Source organism: Sorex fumeus, unplaced genomic scaffold, assembly GCF_029834395.1.
Source record: "Sorex fumeus unplaced genomic scaffold, SorFum_2.1 ptg000036l, whole genome shotgun sequence".
Taxonomy (NCBI): Eukaryota; Metazoa; Chordata; class Mammalia; order Eulipotyphla; family Soricidae; genus Sorex; species Sorex fumeus.
The window spans coordinates 10,143,783-10,158,750 of record NW_026606093.1 but is presented as its reverse complement, the minus strand read 5'-3'; the positions used below and the strand labels follow the sequence as shown (position 1 = coordinate 10,158,750).

At 37.8% G+C, this 14,968-nt stretch overlaps 1 protein-coding gene across 1 annotated transcript in view; it reads right to left on the bottom strand.

Moving 5' to 3' along the window:
• TMEM117 (transmembrane protein 117) overlaps positions 1–14,968 on the bottom strand; it is a 497,557-nt gene that overhangs the window by 475,596 nt on the left and 6,993 nt on the right. The window contains exon 2 of the mRNA XM_056117749.1: positions 10,050–10,354. Within this exon, the coding sequence (XP_055973724.1) occupies positions 10,050–10,326 (277 nt within the window). The 5' untranslated portion in view covers positions 10,327–10,354. The remainder of the gene's footprint in view (positions 1–10,049; positions 10,355–14,968) is intronic.

Below are 14,968 nucleotides of genomic sequence, written 5' to 3'. Positions count from 1 at the left end.
AAAAATTCTTACATTTATTTCTTACAAGCGATAGCACAGCGGTAGGGCGTTTGCCTTGCACGCAGCCAACATGGCCGACCCGAGTTCGATTCCTCCGCCCCTCTCGGAGAGCCCGGCAAGCTACCGAGAGTATCTCGCCCACACAGCAGAGCCCGGCAAGCTCCCCGTGACGTATTCGATATGCCAGACACAGTAACAACAAAGTCTCCAATGGAGACGTTACTGGGCCCGCTCGAGCAAATCGATGATCAACGGGAGGGCCTTTACCTTTACCTTTATTTCTTACAAGAAAATTCCAGAATTTAGAGAAAAGAAAATATCCTCTTTGGAAATTGCAATTTCATCACATCCAAAGCTATGCAATATATCACACTTCTTTTTCCAGGGCTCCAAGGAGATTTAAAGTCAACAAGATAATAAAACTCATGAAAACATTTTATTTTTCCTTTTTTCTAGGACCCTAAATTTTCTATTCCTATTGTAGTTAGCAAATGTTTTAATAAATAATTTAAATTTCTTTTTAAAATTAAAATTTCTTGATATGGGGCTGCATTAGCACAGCAAGCAGGGCTTTTGGCTTGCACGTGGCTAACCCAGGTTTACTCTCTGGCATCACATATGGTCCCCCGAGCACCACCAGGAGTAATTCCTGAGTGCATGACCCAGGAGTAACCCCTGTGCATCTCCAAGTGTGACCCAAAAAGCAAAAAAAAAAAAAATTCTTGATAGGCTTAAGTCCTCTTTGAATATAAATATTTAAGTTAGCACAATAATATTTAACTTCTCAATGAGTTGATATTTCTAAAGTAAAAGCCTCCAAAGTCAGGATATATTATTTCAACATGTGCTTAATTTTTTTTCATAAAATCATCCAAACAAAATAGATGGGAAAGATATTATGAGTAAATTGACATTTCTATGAAATCTACATTTTAGAAATCCAAGTATTTACCTCAGTACAGTTTTTTCATTAAACTCAAAGAAATTCTGTTTGAAATGTTTCTATTCTGATTTCATTTGTGCACCTAAATTATTTTCTATATTTGGAAAGTTACCGAGAGTATCCCGCCCGCACAGCAAAGCCTGGCAAGCTACCCATGACATATTCGATATGCCAAAAACAGTAACAAGTCTCACAATGGAGACATTAAATTACTGGTGCCCACTCAAGTAAATCAACGAACAATGGGAAGACAGTGCTACAGGCTATTTGGAAAATTTGGTATTTTGTAAACTGTCATAACTGATAATAGTAGTGCTGATATGTAGGAAAATAAATTCATTATTATAATTATACAATGAAAGTGACATAAGGTAAATACCAACACATTAAATAATTTGTGTTTTATAATATACAACCAAATTTCAAGAGCCATTGTTATTTTTCATTTTTTTATTCACATGAGTTACAGTTATTTATTATTGTGATTCAGGCCTACAATATCATCAACACCTGTCCCTTAGCCAGTGTCCACTTCCCTCCAGCAATGTGCCCAGTTTCCCCCCACCAACCTTCATGTTTCTGTGGCAGGAGCTTTTAGTTTCTTTTAGGAGCTTTTCTGGTTCTTTCTTTCTGTTTTGTCACTGACAGAGCATCTGATAGTTTTATTACTGACAGGGTATCATGCATAACACTTTATCACTTTTCAGCACTCACTCCTCCCCTAGAGTGTTATCTTCCCTCCACTGTGGTCTAAGTGCCCCCTTCCTTGTCCTATGCCTCCCCAACACACACACATATACACTCCATCTCCAGTGACAAGCATTCTACTAAAGACCATTTCTCAGGTGTTTCTAGTGCCTTTGGCCATTTGTTATTTCCTTACTATGTTTCTTTATATCCCACATATGAGAAAGTTCATTCAGTATTATCCCTCTCCCTCTGACTAATTTCACTTAGCATATTTTTCTGGATTCATCCATGCAGCAGCAAATTGCATAACTTCATCTTTTTAACAACTAATAATCCATTGTGTATCTGTACTGAAGTTCCCTCATCCAGTTAGCTGCTCCTGGGCACTTGGGCTGTTTTCATATTTGGGCTATTGTGAAGAGTAGGGTGTTTGACTTGCACTGTGGCCGACCCAGGTTCAATTTCTCCGTCCCTCTCAGAGAGCCCGAAAGTGTCCCACCTGCAAAGCAGAGCCTGGCAAGCTCCCCGTGGCGTATTCGATATGCCAAAAACAGTAACAACAGTCTCACAGTGAAACCGTTACTGGTGCCCGCTCAAGCAAATTGATGAACAATGGGAGAACAGTGCAGGACAGTGCTACAGTGAATAGTGCTGCAATGAACACAGCACTGTAAATGTCTTTTTCTGCACAGTTTTTTGGGGGTCCTTTAGGTATATTCCAATGAGTGGAACTGCTGGGACATATGGGAGCTCAATTCCTAGTTTTTTTGAGGAGTGTCCATATTGTTTTCCAGTAAAGCTGTACCAGGTGACATTCCCACCGGCAGCAAATGAGGGTCTCTTATTTTCTTTACAACCAAGCCAAGACAGGTTCTTTTTGTTCTTCTTGATGTGTGTCAGTCTCTCTGGTGTGAAGTGGTATCTCACTGTTATGATTTACATTTCCCTAATAATTAGTGATGAAAAAGTATTTTTCACATGCTTTGTTATCCTTATGCATATATTATTTTTCTCTCTGGGTGCCCTTAATATATTTTCTTGCTTAATTGATATAGCAAGGACTTCTAATACTATATTGAATAGTAGTGGGGAGTGTGGGCATCCTTGTCTGATTCCTGATCTTAGAAGAAAGGTTTTCAGGTTTTCACCATTGAGTATAGTGTTTGATGTGGAGTTGTGGTAATTGGCTTTGACTACACTGTGGAAGGTTCCTTCAACTCCTATTTTATTGAGAGTTTAACCATAAATGGATGCCAGATCTTGTCAAAATCTTTATCTGCATCTATTGATATTATTTTTTCTTTCTTGTATTGATATGTTGTATTACATTGATTAACTTGCTAAGTTTAACTGTTCTAGCAGCCCCAGGATAAATCTCTAATGGTCATAGTGTATGATCTTTTTTGATGTGTACATTGGATTTGATTTGCTGGTATTTTGTTGAGTGTCTTTGAATCTACATTCATAAGAGATAAAGTTCTGTAGCTTTCCTTTTTGTATGTGTGATATTTCTGACTGATTTTGATATCAGGGTAATGTTTCCTCAGAGAAGCTGTTTGTGATGGTTTCTGTTTCTTTGACTTCCTGAAAACTTGAAAAAGACTGGAAGCAGGTCTATTTTAAAGGTATGGAAGAACTCACTGTGAACCCATGTGGGCATGGAATTTTGTTTTGGGGAGGATTTTTGTTACCATTTCAATTTCCTAGTCTGTTCGTGTCTTCCTTATCTTCTTGGTCAAACCTTGTGAGGTTATAGGAGTCAAAATATTTACCATTTTTATCTAGGTTTTATCATCATGGCATAAAGATTTTCAAAGTAATACTTGGCAATTCTTTGAATATCTGTGGTATATGTTGTGATTATCTCTTATTTCATTCCTAATTCAATTTATTAGGGTTTTCTCTCTCTGTTTTGCTAGCAGTTTGTCAATCTTGTTTATTTTTTTCAAAGAACTAGCTCTTGGTTTCATTAATCTTTTTGGTTTTTGTAAATTTGAATTTATTTATTTCTGCTCTAAGTTTGTGTCCTTCATTCTGCCTGGGTTTTTTTCTTTTTTTTTTTTTTATTGGTCTTCCAGTTTCCTAAGCTGTGTGGTAAGATTATTTATGTGAGCCCTTTGTTCCTTCCTGATGAAGGCTGGCATTGCTTTGAACTTTCCTCTTAACACATCTTTACTGTATCCCACAAGTTCTGGTAACTCATATACTCATTCTCATTTGCTTGCAGGAATAATTTGATTTCCTCATCGACCCATTGGTTGGTCAGCAGTGAGCTGTTTAATTTCCAGCTGTTCAAGTTTTTTCCCATTTATTTTTATAATTAACTTCCATTATCAGTGCATCATGATCTTAGAAGATAGTTGATATTTCTTATCCTCTTGATTTAATGGAGATATAGTTTGTGGCCCAGTATGTGGTCTGTCTCATAAAATGTCCCATTTGCATTGGAAAAGAATGTATATTTTATTTGGGGGAAATAAAATATGTACAAGCATATAGAAAATACATATGCTAAGTCTCTCATCCATTTCTTCCTTCAATAATAGTGTTTCCTTATTGAGTTTTCATCTGGTTTCTTTATTCAGAGGTGACAGAGTAGTGCTGAAGTCTCCAACTATTGTTGTTCTGCTATCAATGTCTTTCTTAAAGTCTATTAGCAGTTGTTTGTTCATTTTCCCAGTTTATTCTTTTTTTATTGAATCACCTTGAGATATAGTTACAAAGCTGAGTTTCAGTCATACAATGATTGAACACCCATCCCTCCACCAGTTTACATTTTCCACCCCCAATGTTCCCAGTATCCCCTTTCCCATTCCATCCCTCCCCCTGCCTCTGTGTCAGACTATTTGTCTCTTACTTTCTCTCTCCACTTTTGGGCATTATGATTTGCAATACAGATACCGAGAGGCCATCATGTTTGGTCCTTTATCTACTTTCAGCACATATCTCCCATTCTGAGCGATTCCTCCAATCATCATTGACTTAGTGATCCTTTCTCTATTCCAACTTTCTTCTCCTCCAGCTCATGAGGCAGGCTACCTACCATGGAGCAATCCTCCTGATCATTGTCTCTACTGTCTCATATTATGTTATTTTATATTCCACAAATAAGTGCAATCATTTTATGTTTATCCCTTTCTTTCTGATTCATTTCACTTAGCATGATACTCTCTATGTCTATCCACTTATAAGCAAATTTAATGATTTATTTTCTAACAGTTGCATAGTATGCCATTGTATGATGTACCAAAGTTTCTTTAACCAATTTTCTGTTCTTGGGTACTCGAGTTGTTTCCAGACTCTGGCTATTGTGAACAGTGCTGCAATGAACATACAGGTGCAGGTGTCATTTCTACTGTGCTTTTTTGTACCCCGGGGATATATTCCCAAAAGTGGTACTTTAGCAGTTGTTTTAAATATTAGGTGCATAAATGTATAGGAGTGTGAGGCCTTCCCATAATCATTATGAAATGACTATCTCTGTCTTTTATATCAATTTAAGCTTGACATCTATGGTGTATGACATAAGATTGGCAACCCAGTCTTTTCTGAGGTGGTCTGCTTGTTTGAAATATTGTCTTCCAATATTTGACTTTAACTGTGTATTTACCCTGACTATGTGTTTCTTGTAGGTAACAGAAGGTTGGTTTCAGTTTTCTAATGCACCCTGCAACTCTATCTGTTGATTGGTATACTTAGGTGTTGACATTGAGTGATATTATTATCATGGAGAAAAAAGAATAGCTGGATAATGCTTTCTTCATTCCCTGGCAAAGCTATTTTGATCAGATCTGTTGCTAATAACTAGGTGTTCAGAGTCCCATGTGCTGATTCCAGGAAGGGTTATGTGTCATTGATCCTGCCCCTAATTCCACTTACTATTTTGTTGTAACAAACAACATAAATTTATTTTGTACCTGATAAGGAGCATTAAGGGTTGGCGGGAAACTGGGGGCAATGATGGAGGGCAGGTCACACTGTTGAAACACTGAGTGCCTGAAACAACTGCATGATGAGCAACTTTGCAAACCATGGTGTTTAAATAAAGGTAAGGGGGGAACAACATAAGATGGGGTTGAGGGAATCTGAAAAGAAATGGAATGAGTTTAAGAACAGTTTAAGAGCCATCAGTCTCAAGGAACAGAAAGGCAAATTTTATGAACTACCAGTTAAAGAAATCACAGATAAGAATTTCTCATAGCTGAGGAATGCAGGTACCTAGATCCAAGAAGCTGGAAGGAAACCAGCAAAATAGACCCAAAGAGAAAACCTCAGAGGAACATTGTACTCAAAATGACAAGAGCCAAAGACAGACAGAACATAAAAGCAGCACATCAAAAAAGGAAGATGGAGGAATGTACGTGCAACTGGAAATCACTGGGACACAAGAGCATCTCTGCAGCCTTTGGCTCTTCTGAGATTTATGTTTGAGTCTCTGGATCATGGCCATTAATGAGGTTATATAGAGCCAGAAGCAGTTCCTGGGTGTGACCGCCAGGCTCCAGAACTACAGAAAAATGTGGGGGAGGTCACTCATTCCCAACTCTGAGGGATCTTGCAGATTTTGGTCACAAAAGCCACATACCTGAGTTTTTCAGCAGATTCATTTTCATGCGTGAGGGGCTCGTCCTGAGCTCGTGGAGTCCCACATGTGAGCATGGTGGCAAATGAGTTCGGGAGGTTTTGGGCTGCTGGGGTTGTATTAGGGCTGGTGCTGGGCTCACCTGCCCCTCTCCGGGGGCCCCGGAAACAAGGTTCAGCCTGGCAGAGCATCTGGAGACATCTCTGCAGCTTGTGTTCCTAATGTGTTTAGATTGGATGTACTTTCAACATATTTTCAGGTGACTTTCTTATACTTTAGAAAATTTTATTAAATTATTTTACTCATTAATATCAGATATTTGAGAATTATTTATAATATTTTATCTTATAACATGGACTGGAGCGATAGCACAGCAGGTACAGCGTTTGCCTTGCATGTGGCCGACCCGGGTTCAATTCCTCCATCCCTCTCGGAGAGCCCAGCAAGCTACCAAGAGTATCCCACCCACACAGCTGAGCCTGGCAAGCTCCACATGGCATATTCAATATGCCAAACACAATAACAAATCTCACAATGGAGATGTTACTGGTGCCCGCACAAGGAAATAAATGAACAATGGGACGACAGTGCTACAGTGCTATCTTATAAGAGTCAACATTCTCTTTTTTGACAGAAAGTACTTTAATAGGAATTAGTGCAATAGTACAACAGGTAAGGAACTTTTCCTGTATGTATCCAACCATGGTTTGAATTCAGATACTCCACATGGTCTCCCAAAGCCTACTATGAGTGATCCCTGAGTGTAAAGTCAGGAGTAGGCCCAGAACACCACTGGGTGTGGCCCCAAAACAAAACAACAACAAAAAAGCATATTTCATAGGCCTACTCAGATTTTTCTTAATTTTTTAAAAATCTCTCTGCTCATACTGACTAACTTGTATATTTGTTTAGACTGAACTCTATGATCATAAAGAGACTTATGATCTCTTTATGACTGATATCAGTAACAGGAATTTGTCACAATGAAATATTCTAGTGGAAAAATCCAGAATGTATTGAAGGAGGGGAGAACTACAAGGAGTCAATTATGAAGAGATCCAGAAACAAAGGGAAAAAATATTGACCATGATTAGATTAAAATTAATTAAATAGTTTAATCAAGAGTACAGTTATCTTGTGCACTTATTACCAAGATTTAGAGGTTTATTAATTCTTTTCTGATATTTCATATAATTTCATAGACTTTAAGAATACTTCAGTAAATCTTAAGTAATTACCTAAGATTTTAAGTAAGAATAATAAGGAAACTGACAAGGAAAAGAGATGAAGCTAACTATATTTATCACCAGAGACTCTACTGCAAGAAAAAAAAAAGAAAAGAAAATAGGCATGGCTTTGCATCATTTTTAAATAACTTGTATTCAATAAACCACTTATAGTCTCCCAAACACTGCCTGTGATTTTCTCTGAGCTCAGAGTTAGGAGTAATCCCTGAGTACTTCCAGGTGTGGCCCCCAAAATAAAATAATGTAAAACATGGGGGTTGGAGAGATAGTATGAGTTAAGGTGATTGTCTTGCATATGCCTGACCCAGCTGAATCCCAGGCAGCTCATATTTCCCTCAGCACCACCAGGAGTTATCCTTGAACACAGAGCCAGGAGTAAGTATTGAGTACTGCTGGGTATGGCCAAGAGCCCAAAATAAATAAAAATAAGCCACATTTATATATATATATATATATAACTTAATAATAAAAAAGACACCACAAAATCATGTTTGTTCAATGTTTGATGAATGGTCCCAAAATATCCATTTCCCAGATACCTTCTATGTCAATAACCTCTGTCTCTCTCCACTTGAGACCCCACTCTGTAACGACCACATCCTGAAACGCATGCTAAAAGAAATGGCTATACTTATTTTATTCTATGTTTTTGGAGGGGGCAGGAGAAGAAGATCACATCCAGTGATGCTCAAGAGTTACTTCTGGCACTGTGCTCAGAGATGATTGCTGGTTGTGTTCCAGAGACCATATGAAGTGCCAGGGATTGAGCCCAAAGCGCAAAGCAAGCACCCTACCCACTGTACTGTTGCTCAGCCCCAGATAGCTACACCTTTTTTTACAACAGGTAAATAACCATAGTCATTTGTTGTTTCCCTGCTCTTATGCCCATTTCACCCATTTACTCCTATCCAAATCTTCAGGCCCTAGTCCATTCATTTCAAGTAATAAGTTTCCTTACCTCCTTCTCATATCCAAACAAAATCCCCTATAATCCAATAATTAACTCTTATTAAAACCCTCCTTCCATCCTTTATTTCCAATATAGCAAACTTGAGCAGTCATCATACAGATGAATCGCTCTCAAATTGTTTTAGGCAACTTCATTACAGAGAAAATAATTCAACAGTTCAAACTTGAGTCAATGGTGTCATTCAAATATATAATAGTACACATACTTAAGTGAATTCATTCTTCCTAGCAATCTATTTCTAACCAAACTTTCCAACTACAAATACCCAGAGTAAGTCACCTATTATTTTCTTAATGCTAAATCTATCGTTTCATTAATAAGGTCTCTTTCAAATTGGCCCAGCAGTATTAAAAACTCATCTTTTCCCCAAAGCACTTATTACTTCTTTGAGTGTTTGCATCTTTTTCACGGTTGTGGGATATAAATTTTTACAAGGAGTTTTTGATTCACTACTTAGAATAGTGGCTGGCATACACAATAAGGGATCACTTTGGGAGATAAATGTCACCTATATCCAGAACAAAAGTTGAAACCACACACAATCCAGAATCAACTTCACTAACTTCCTGAGAGTTTGTCAGATTCTGAGTATATATAAACTGATATCAGTATGAACAAAGCTGCTATGATAGAGAAGTCAAATAAATAAGTCTGACTAGTGTATCTTGCCCGTATGGCAGAGCCTGGCAAGCTACTCGTGACGTATTTGATATGCTAAACACAGTAACAACAAAGTCTCCAATGGAGACGTTACTGGGCCCGCTCGAGCAAATCGATGAACAGCGGGAGGACAGTGACAGTGACAGTGAAGCTTGGAAGATACTACAGAAATTAAGATATTTGCCTTTCCCACAACCTGCCATGTTCAATCCCCAGCACCGCATATGTTACTCTGTGCCAGGAGTGAACCCTGAACACAGCCAGGAGTGAGCTCTGTGCATAGCCCAAACCTCCCCTCCAAAACAGAAATCTGGATAGAATTTCAGCTCCTTATTCCATTTATTTCATTTATTATCATAATAGCATATATCCCTGATTTCTGTGATATATTCTTATTGCCTTATAATAAATTACCTTTCTAACTTGAACTAATGAAATCCCCTTTTCTGCAGTTTACTCCCAAGAGACTCTTTCCTAATAGATTTATCTGTGGTGGAAAGACAACATGATTTCTTTAATGAGGGAGGGGGGCAATGAAGGTAAAATGATTGAGTTCCTATTCTAAGTCCCCAAGTAAATAATATGTGCAAACATCTAAACAATGACTAATTTACTTTAAATGAAAATGTGTGCTATGAAGGTATCCTCTTTTGATTTATCAGCTCTCTATGATACCAGACTTAGGCACTACTTACAGCAAAAGAGCAATTTTCACATCTTATTTACATAACATATTTATATTAGGTTTAAAGCCATTTTAAACAAATTTTATGCTAATCCCATAGAAAGATACTCAATTAAAGAATAGTTCAAGAGCAGAGATGTAAACCTGTACAACAAATTAAGACTGGAGGTCAAATTAAAACGCATCTTAAATTGGCATTTAGAAATAATAAAGCTCTATCCTAGAGAATAGAAATTAAATAATTATCGACGTTACATTTCATGAGCACTTACCAAACAAACGCTGATGGAACAGAAATTTGCCAGCTACCAGTCCTAAGAGAATGGCAAGTAGCCATAGAAGCACCTTGAGAATCCTCCAGGCAACTTCTCTAGGGTATTTATTTGTTACAAATGATATACAGTTTCCAACAACAATAACATTGGCTTCTGTTTGGCTATGAGAAACCGGGTCCTCCGCAAATATTAAGAAGTTAAAGAAGATCACCAAGTAAGCCACGATCAATCGAGACCAGGGATGCTGGAAATAATAGCGGAAGCCTTTACCCATCCTTCAAAACTTTAATTCCAGTGTTTACCTGTAACAAGAAAAAGTACAAAGATTTAGAGGAAACAGAGATCACCTCTATGTTTACTTAAAGTCTCAGACAAATCTGAAATTGAGGGAATGTAATATTATCCCTTCTATATTATTAATATAACTCCAATAGTTTGGGATGTAGGAAATAGGAATAAAAGGTAGGAGAAAAGAAAAGATTTGAGGTGATGAATGAAATATGTAAAGATGATATCTTGAGAGAAAATGCAGAACAAAAAAATAATAATAGTAATGTGCTTCTCCTTTAGAATACCTTCATGTTACAATCATAACAATTACTTAAAAATCAAAGCAACCCAGTGGTAAACTAAGCACATATTTTATGTTTTTCTCTTTGGGTCACACCCTGTGATGCTCAGGAGTTACTCCTGGCACTGCACTCAGGAATTACTACTGGTGGTGCTCAAGGGACCATATTGGATGCTGGGGACTGAGCTCAGGTCAGCCACACGAAAAGCAAACGCCCTCCCCACTGTGCTATCACTCTGGCCCCTAAGCACATATTTTAAAAAGTCAAATATCCCTCTTTCCAAATCAGTTAATACCCCTTAATATTTTCATGAACACACTTTCAGATCTTTTATACACAATGGCAAATATGTTTGCATATAAACATTTACTAAAATGTTCATGATCTAGGACTAGAGAGATAGCAGAGTGGATGAGACACTTGTCTTGCATGCAGTGGACCTGGGTTCAATCCCTAGCACTACATATGGTCCCAAAGCATCGTTAAGGGTGATTCCTATACAGACACAGGAGTACACTCTGAGCACATCTGAGAGTGGCCCAACCCCTTCCTCCAAATATTCATAGTACAGCTGTCTAAAAAATTCAACACAGAATAAATTTTGTGTAATAGTTCTCTATGATAGATCAGTTTCACCTCGGAATAGGATAACAGCCTATAGGCAGTGACAAAAGAATTCACATACCTAGGATTGAGATTGGAGGAATATAGGATTTTCCCCCAGGTCTAGAAGATGAGGAAACTCAGTAGATGTATATGAAAAAGTCACAGAGGCAATGCAAAGTATGCAACATGCAAGTAAGAATGTGTCCTAGCCCTCTGTTAGGACAGAAACTTTCTTAACTGTTGATGCCTAAGATCCACTTTCAATGTGTTGCTCAGCTCCCCTCTTCCCTCTGGGAACCAGCCTGACCCAAAAGAGCACAAGTCTGCCTAGGGAGTACACCAACACTGTTGACTGAGTGAAAAAGTCTAACTCAGTTTCTGGTATTTATATTTGCTGCTCAAAAAAAAAAAAAAAAACATAAACCTCATTTAATCTGGTATAAAGTATTTTACTGTAAATTCTAATTCCTTTTTATTCTTTCTTGGTTTACTCAGAACAGTGATAAAAGAGAGACCCTTACACTTGATGTCCATGTTCTTTGTCACATGCCAGCACCTATTGTAACATGCAGGTCATAACATCACTTCGCATGTGGTCATTATCATTCCCATCCTTCAACTGACAGAGGAGATCTGAGGTTCATACAGATCACTGAACAGAGAGTTCTGACCAGAGTCTCTAACGTCTGACCCCAGAACATGATTGCCGTGTCTTATAGGCAGTCAGATCAATTCCATACATTCATTTTCCCTGTCTGAAAAGGCCAACTCAAGGCCTAGATACAGGAAGTCATTCCGTCAATGCCTCTCGAAAACACATTCTTCTCTACAGACAAATATATTAACTCTGTGATGTATACTTCAATAGTTCAGAAAAAATAGATTAAGTGAAAAAATCCTTCACTAGGCACTGGGGAAAAAGTAGTTATTGATAAATGGTATTATTTTTACTAATGACTGAAAATACAAAAATCAAGCCACAAGCCTGAAACAACTCCAATCCCACAGATCTGAGAATATGCCCCAAGGCTGTGAATTCCTAATCCAATATGCAGGACTGATAAATGCCAATTAAATGCACAATCTAAATTAATGAAGATTAGTCTTAACTGTTTTAGAAAAGCCTGGCAATAAAATTGGGCAAAATAAAGAGTCAAGATGCCTTGGACTCATAAACTTTCTAAGCAAATTCAAGTCTCTTGTGATCTTCATGAATACTCTGAAATATCTGCTTTCCAAAGCCACAGCACATATCACTTAGACATGGTAACTAGCATAAGATATTTCTCTTTTTTAGCTTTTTGGGTTTACACCCGGCTATGCACAGGGCTCACTCCTGGCTCTGCACTCAGGAATTATCTCTGGAGGTGCTCAGGGGACCATATGGGATGCTGGGAATTGAACCCGGGTCGGCCGCGTGCAAGGCAAACGCCCTACCCGCTGTGCTATCACTCCAGCCCCACATAAGATATTTTCTTAATGTGAGGTCCATCATTCAATATAGCAACAGAGACCTGTGTGATTCTCACACAAAAGAACAGAGAAAGCACTGAGGGGCAAAAATGAACAACATGCATTTTCATAATATTCGATACACAATACTGCCAGAAAAAGACCAGGTATGAACCCAATTTTATATGACATCTTGGAAAATGTTCAGAAACCTCCTCTATAACATGGCACGCAGAAATGATCCGAAGATGCAAGCAGGGGGTAGGGGTGGGAGTGATGGGAGGGAACCTGGGGACACTGGTGATAGGAAATGTACGCTGGTGGACGGATGGGTGTTGGAATACTGTATGACAGCTTTGTAAGGGTATATCTCGCAGTGATTCAATAAAGAAAGAAATGATCTCAAGGCCAAAAAGTCTTAAAGCAGAAATGGTTCTACATATCTATCCGAACAGGACAGAGTTATCCTTTAAGCCACGGCTAAATCAGTAATGAGGCTTCCTTTACCAATAAGGAATTCTGGTGTCCTTGTTCCCAAATCCCCCCCACCAATAAATAATCAGAGCAGCATCATTTAAAAGATAGAATGCATACAGCATTGGCCCTTTTCCAATAAATGTTTTCCAAAAGTTGACACGTTTGCTTCATTGTGTCTTCATTGTGTCAAATCTTGTTTTATGGGTAATAACAATGATCACAGGCCAAAAATAAATTATAACACTGAAACAATGTTAGAGATAGTTGTCTTATTCTAATGTTTATATTGTTCTGAGAGATAACCATCTTAATGAGGAACAACCCTGTATTAGTGTATTGGTACATATCTTAATTCCCAAGGTGATGCTATATAAATGCCACTATCAGCCCTATGTTAGGAGTGGGGGCAGTATTCAGAGTACTTTGCTCTCTGTTTACCTCACATACTCAGGAAGCGGAAAAGCCAGCACTTGAATCCGAATCAATTCCTCATCTTTGGAACCTTGGGTGTACCATAAAACTGGAAATGTTTCTTCCAATGAAATATTTCTATATTTATAGCTTACTCGTCATTCCCACTAATATTCAGTCACTCACATACTAGCTGAATGAGCAGAATCCTGCTATTTATCATTTGCTTTTTTTAACTTCCTGCTAAAGAAAGTACAAAGTATTTGTGCTGATATGCACTGTGACTTTGTATTCCAAAACTGGATTTATATGTTTTAGGAACTCCCAATATCAAACCTCTATAACACGCTGTATAAAATAGAAGCTTAGCCCTGCTCCCAACTTCTCACACAGATCACCCAAACTCTGCTTAGTCACCCTGGCCCTGTTTCCTAGTCCCATAGGTACACAATGTCCAGGATGTCAAAAACTGCTTTTACCTCTGTAGATCATGTAAAGCGAATTTATGATGAATCTGATTATTAGGAGACTCTATCATTAATAATCCAGGATTGACCTTGTTCTAATTGATTATAATACAACGTGCATAGTCTGAAAACCCTTTCAATTTTCTTAAATTCCATTCTGCAACTTAAATAAATGTACTTTTACCTTAGCTCATCATATTACAGTAAAATGGTCTGTTTATGGGTTCGTCTCCCTCACTGGATCATAAAGGTCCTCAGGGAAGGGGCTGTTCCAAGGCTTATGCACAGTCTGGGCTCATGGTGGGCAAGTAATAAATATCTACTAAATAAGTCAAATGACTCCAAAAAGAGACAAACCTCTATCAGTGTTTCTAAGACTAACATTTATTGAGCACTTACTACATAACAGGCACTATAATAGGGAGTGTTAGAAACATTTCACTTAAGTTACATAGTGGTCCAAAGAAGGAAACATTCTTATTTCACCTATTTTTATAAATGTTAAATAAATCTGAGACTTAAGAGTTTAGTGACTTGTACAAAACAACAAAACTAGTCTATAAGAGACCTGGGATTCAAACCCAAATGAGCTGGTTTCAACATTATATGCCAGTGGTTTTTAGCCACTGGTCTGAGGACAGTGTTCGTCTGGAGGTAATTCTTACCATCTGCAGAAATGTACTACCCGTTATCATAGGGTATGCCTGGATAATTAAGTGGTACTATTTTAAATACTGTCATAAATATTAATATATACTATTATAATTTTTCAAAATTTTTTCCATGGCAGTACACAAAATATTTCTATTTTCACCAGTCTACAGGTGTAAAAACCTGAAACCACTGCCATATAGCCTCCCTACAAAGTTATAAAATCTAAAGTCTTTTGCCTTTTATATTGTTAGAAAGTTACTGTTAGTTGAGGAGATTT